We start from the raw sequence: 6,000 nt of genomic DNA on the forward strand, positions 1-6,000 counted from the left end.
CCACCAGCCTCATAATCTCAACTGAATCCCAAAAGGGTAAAAACAGCCGAGGTGGATGTCAGAGCCTTTCTGAGGCTGCTCTGGCTCAGGAGCCAAGTCATCTCCATGGAGGGCATGACCAGAGAGAAGAAAATGACCACACTTTTGCTTTCTTTTGGTAAGCTTCTGAAATCCAGTGGGACAAATCCAAGACATTTCCGTGTGGTCATAGTTCCCCTGTTGCTGGGGGACACTGATATAATTCCTCCAGCCTCCCTCACGCAGAGGGGGGAACAGAGGGACAGCCACGCAGCTCCAGGGCTGCACTGAGAGATGGAGTAAGAGCCAACCTGGTCTTCCAAGAGTTATCCCCACGTGTCTGAAAAAGCCACAGTAGCCAGTGAACATCTAAGCCAGGTATTCCAAATGTGACTGAGGGCCTGTGCTTCCCTGGAACTGGACTGTAGGGAGCACAACAACTCCAACAATATCACTCCCAACCCTAAGCCCTATTGGGCATTATTGCTCTGCTGCAGGATGCCCTGCACTGCCAGATGGCCAGGGAGGGTTGGCAGGGCAGGGTTGCACTGGGTAGACACAAAAATGAAGAACAAATTGTGGGTGAAGACAGGGGCTAGGAAGGAACAGCTCTGGGCCAAACATCTTTAATAGACCTGGGCTCGTGCACTCAGAGGTGCTGTGGGTAGCTGCGGAAGAACGAGGTGATGAGCAGCCTGGGTTTGGGCAGGACATCAAGAATGGCCTCTCAAAACCCCTTAAGGAATCAAGTCTGATATTTCCCCCCATTTTATGGCAGCATGACCATACCAACTTCCTAAAACCATCCCTGCCAGCCCACAGGGAACCAATCCATCTCCGACTGAGCTATGCAGCTCTGCAAAATCCCATTAGGCGTGTCTGAGTCCTGCTGGCTCCACAGGAAGTTGTCAGGAAATGAGAAAGAGGGACACTCATCAGGGAGGTTGTTTCTGCACTGTGCCAGCTCCTACAGCACTCAGCTCCATGTTGGTGTACAGGTGGGTCCAAAGGGTGACAAAATGCAGCACAGCTCTCCATCCTATGCAGCAGTGCCAGGCTGCACTCCAGCTCATTGCCATACCCCGGGAAATACAGGTGCTGAACTCATCCCTCTGGCACATCAGGGCAGATCCATAGCTGTGGAAGCCAAAGGAGGATGGTACCTTAGGAGTGATGGGGGTTCCCAGTGTCCCCATCCCCTTGGGGTGGCACACTGAATGACAGAAGGGGTGCAGGCCTGGAGCGTGCAGTGGCAGGGGACATTAGGTAACAGCTTCCAGTAAGCCACAGGGGAGTCTGAAATAATCCAGTGCTGTCTCCCATTTCCATCTCTGCTCCTCCCCAGTGCGGAACCCAAGCAGGTTGCACTGCCCTGGGCTGTGGGAGCTGGGATGAGCTGGTGGGGAGTTGGAGCCTTCTGCAAAGCTGGCCCAGGCTTGCACTGCAGTGCGGCACAGCTGGGCTGGGCTGTGCAAGGAGGAGAGCCTGGGGGCTACAAAACAAGCATATTCCAAATACAAATAGAATAGGAGAGCCCAGCTTGCTGCTACTGGCACATCAGGAATAGTGGGGAAATTACTGCTGCTGAGAGAATCCTTTCCTAGGAAACCTCTCTTGAAGGCAGGCAAGAGGGCCAGGATAGGTTTGATGCCCAGCATCTGCTGCCTTGGCCATTTGCCATGCCCAGGACTGGCTCTGCTTCTTTGCCCACAGGAGGAGAGAAATGATGGCCCAGCTGTTAACACAGTGTCTTGGTGGAGAGAAAAGCTCTGACAGTCATGGCCCCCTGGGGACAACCTGCTCTCTTGGGTCCAATCACTTCCCTTGGCCTTGGCAGGAGGCTGTGTCCTGTGTCCAAAACATGGGAATGTGTCCAAACCAGAGCAGGGTCTGATTCTTCTCCACCAGTTTCCCCAGAGCAAGACCAGTGCTAGAAGACAGACAGGGTCCCAGGAGCACAGAGCCTGGACTTGTTCATGCCAGGCAGATGGGGAAAAACTGGCTGTAAATGTCGCACAAGTAAACCCAACCCTCAGGGCCTCATAAATGAAGGCTTATTCTCTCATGATTGTCATTAATTTTGTTCCACAATTTGGGAAGGATGGAGATGATGAAAGCTATGTGAGGCTGCAGAGCCTCGCTGCACAAAGGAAAGGAGGCACCATGCAGGGAGGGCAGTCGCAGTTCAGCCCAAAGTTCTACCTGGTCTGGAACCAGCAACCAATTCATCTTGTTGGACTGTGAAACAGAGCAGGAACACTTTATTTTGTGCTTCATACTCCTAGATCAGCCTCAGCAAGCCCAGCCAGCAGCACCGGGGTTGAAAGTGGGGTGGGGGGTGCACATTATTTCAGCATGAAACAAAATGTCATTTTGAAGGTTTCTGGAGACCTTTTTGCAGTATTGAATTCTTGTCCCCTCAAATCTTTGACTTTTCCTCAGCTGGAAATTGAGATAGGAGAGATTCTGATACCCCTTTTTGACAGCAGAGGCCCTTTCCAGCACATCCTGCTCTGCTCCTGCCAGCTGAGAGACAGCTGAGGAGGCTGGTCCTTCGGGGGGTTGAAGCAGCTTTTCCCATTTTGGGCACCAGCCAGCTCACAGGGAGAGGCTGGAGGAGTGGGAGAGACTGGCCATCCCAGCGGGACAGGTGCCTCCCACGGGACCAGCGCGTCCAGTGACCCTGAGATGGAGACAAGGGTCCCCGCAGGCTCAGCCAGGGACCAGCCCGCCCCGACCCGGGACCGATTTGTCATCGCTTCCCGGAGCTACAAAGCCATGGCAGGAGCCGGGGCATCTCCTGGGAAGCTCCCGCTGCCCCCGGACCTGCCCGTGGGAGGGAGTCTCGGAACCGACCGGTGCCGGAGAGACCCCCAGGGGCACCTCAGCACCCCTCACCCCCTGCAGGAGCCGGGAGCAATGGCCCATAAGGGGACCCTTTGCAGCTCCCCGCATTCTGGAGCCGTTTCTCACCCGACGGGGCGGGACCCGGCTCCAGGGCGAGGGGCTTTGGCAGAGCGACTGCTGGGGAGCTTCACCCTCCGGCGCGGGGTCAGAGCCGCGGGTGGGCGGTGACAGCCGGGACCCCCCACCGCCGCTACGGTGGGCTTGTGGCCGGGGAGGAGGGAGCGGACGGGCAGGGTCGGGGGCTCTGGAAGGGCGGTGATTTGGGGACAAAACGCGCCGGGGGCCGGGGGCGGCCGGAGGGGAGGGGAGTTCAGGGGGGGCCGCGGAGGCTTGGCCGGCGCCGGGCAGAGCGGAGCATCCCTGGCCCCGTTCCCCCCTCCCCGTCCCAGAGACCCACCCCCGGCGGCGTGGGGCGAGGGGGGCGCCCCCGCCTTGACGTCAGGAGAAGGGTTTATAAGGGCGGCGGGCGGCGAGGAGATCCCCAACGCCGGAGCCGAGCCGCAGCGGAGCCGCCAGCGCCTCCCGCCGCCGCCTCCCGCGCCCGACCCGCCGGCGAGATGCTGTCGTGCCGCCTCCAGTGCGCCCTGGCCCTGCTCTCCATCGCCCTGGCCCTCGGCACCGTGTCGGCCGCCCCCTCGGACCCGCGGCTCCGGCAGTTCCTGCAGAAGTCGCTGGCCGCCGCCGCCGGGAAGCAGGTGAGAGCCCCGCGACGGGGCGGACACCCCGGGTACCCCTCGGGCACCCCGCTAGGCACCCCGACGGCCGCGCTGCAGCCTCCCTCTTCTCCAGAGACCCCCTGATACTCCAATTCAGAACCTCCGTTCCCTGTCAGAGCCCCTGGCGCCCCTGCTGCAGACCCTTCCAGTTCCTCCCAGACTTCCCCAATGTCCCCGTTTCAGACGCTCGGTTCCTTGCTGTAGACCCCCCTTCCCCGACAAATCCCCTGGTTCCCCGCCGGGGCTGAGCCAGCGAGAGGTTGGGTAGATGGTGCTGGGAGGTGAGACAGTCCAGCTGGGTGCTGGGGGCAGTGAGGAACAGGCACTGCTGGGGCACGGGACAGAGCCCCTGGTGAAGCTCCCAAGGGTTTCTCTGGGTCACAGAATGAAGGCAGCTTCCCCAGAGCACAGAACAATGTCCTTATCCATGCTGGGTGGCAGCTGACGCTCAGAGGGACTAGAAGAAAAATAAGTCCCAGTAAGATGGTGACCAGTTCAACCTCTCCTGCCAGCTCCCCCAAAGACCTTTCCCGTGTCACTTTAGCAGCAGGTTCATGGCACTCTTGCTGAGTATGGCACTGAGTGCTGGAGCAGTGGGAAGAGAAGGTAAAGACGAGTTCATTCCCTGTGACAGCCAGGACAGGGTCTGTTCCCCACACCAGGTAGATGCCATTGACACAACTGCTGCATAGCAGCTGTCAGGATGGGCTCTTTGGAAAGCCAGGGCTCCTCTTCTCCTCCTGCATCCTGATTGTCTCTAAGCTGGGCACAGAGGTGTCTTAGAGGAACAGAGTGGTGAGCCCCCAGAAATCAAGGAGTAATTGTGGTGTCTCTTTCTCCCTTTCTTCTTGTCCCCCAAGGAACTGGCCAAGTACTTTTTGGCAGAACTGCTTTCAGAGCCAAGTCAGACAGAAAATGAAGCCCTGGAGTCTGAGGACTTGTCCCGAGGGGCTGAGCAGGATGAAGTGAGACTGGAGCTGGAGCGCTCGGCCAACTCAAACCCGGCTCTGGCACCCCGAGAACGCAAAGCAGGCTGCAAGAACTTCTTCTGGAAAACTTTCACATCCTGTTAGCTTTTGAAACCCACCTCTCTTCCCCATCCATCCCTGCCCTGCCCTGAGCAGAACCTTCACCACAAGAGGCGAAGACTGTAAATACACAATCCACAGTTATGGTGAAATTAAACAAACAAGGAAAATTTGAGTTTGATTTCCACTTGTTTTAATAAAACTTTCTGTTCCAATTGTACATTATTTGCTTGAGTTGTGATTTCTGACTAGTTCTTTGATGACATGCACTCTGCAACTCTTTCAAATGTACTATTTTTAATTCTCTGTTGCAATAAAGTTTATGTTTCAAATGGTGATGCTGAGGCTCAGTGGTCAATGAGAAAACTAAATTTACCTCTCAGGCTGCTCATCTTCGAAACACTGCCTGTCTCAGGGCAGCAAACATCGTCCACATCCACACATATGCACACATACACAGAGTGTATCACAATATGATATTTTTTCTGTGGTCTTACTAAAGTATTAGAGCCACAATGATATTTTAGAAATCAAATTGCTGCAGTTGTGACTGAATCAAATCCACAGCGCTGGCACTTCAAGTCAGTCCAGAGGATTTACACCCATCACCAGAGGCATCAGTAAAAATCTCAGATGTGTATTTCAAGTGATGGGGATGATAAAAGTGGTTCGGTACAAGTTTGCACTACACATCTCATTCCCTCCTCAGCCACAGACACTAAAATATTTTCTTACCTGGCATATTTTACTCCTTGCAGCATTCCCGACAAACACTGCTTCTGGGATTCCTTCAGAAAGTTCTCCTTTGTTCTGCTGTGCAGGGGGAGGTTTTGCATCCCTGTAAAGCTGAGATGTTAACCCCATGACACCAGCCCCTCTCCATCTAATAAACTGGTCACAGCAGTTTTTCTACCCACCTCATCATCTTGAAAGGCAATACTGAAAGGTTCAGCAGGGTAGGAGATAGCATTGTGACAAAAACATTCTTCTCTCAATGGAAGACAAATTTTTCATGCTTTTGCAGAGTCTCGGCTTGCTGGCTGTGCTGGTTTGTGCCATGCACTCACAGGTGAATTGGAGCCGTAGAGCAAACATCCTGCACAGGGGACAGGTGCCACTTTGCTGAGTAAGTCATCATTCAGGATTAAAAGTAACAAATATTTTGTAGCCATCGTATGTGAAAGGAGGGTGAAAAATGGGGGATCTTAGAGATGTTCTTGGGCGCAGGGCTGAGCAGGACTCCAGTGGAGGCGGATTCCCCAGCTGAAGGCTTGTTAAGTTGCCTCTGGTCTGTGCTGAATGTAGCTCTCTGTGGAGCATCATTCCTGATG

At 55.1% G+C, this 6,000-nt stretch overlaps 1 protein-coding gene across 1 annotated transcript; it reads left to right on the plus strand.

Annotated features, from left to right (window-relative positions):
• The first annotated feature begins 3,482 nt into the window (after nt 1–3,482).
• Nucleotides 3,483–4,822, plus strand: SST (somatostatin). Its single transcript, XM_069024821.1, has 2 exons — nt 3,483–3,620; nt 4,502–4,822. The coding sequence occupies exons 1-2, from the start codon at nt 3,483–3,485 to the stop codon at nt 4,712–4,714; spliced, it is 351 nt and encodes a 116-aa protein (XP_068880922.1). The 3' UTR covers nt 4,715–4,822.
• Nucleotides 4,823–6,000: the final 1,178 nt, after the last annotated feature.

Source organism: Aphelocoma coerulescens, chromosome 9, assembly GCF_041296385.1.
Source record: "Aphelocoma coerulescens isolate FSJ_1873_10779 chromosome 9, UR_Acoe_1.0, whole genome shotgun sequence".
NCBI lineage: Eukaryota > Metazoa > Chordata > Aves > Passeriformes > Corvidae > Aphelocoma > Aphelocoma coerulescens.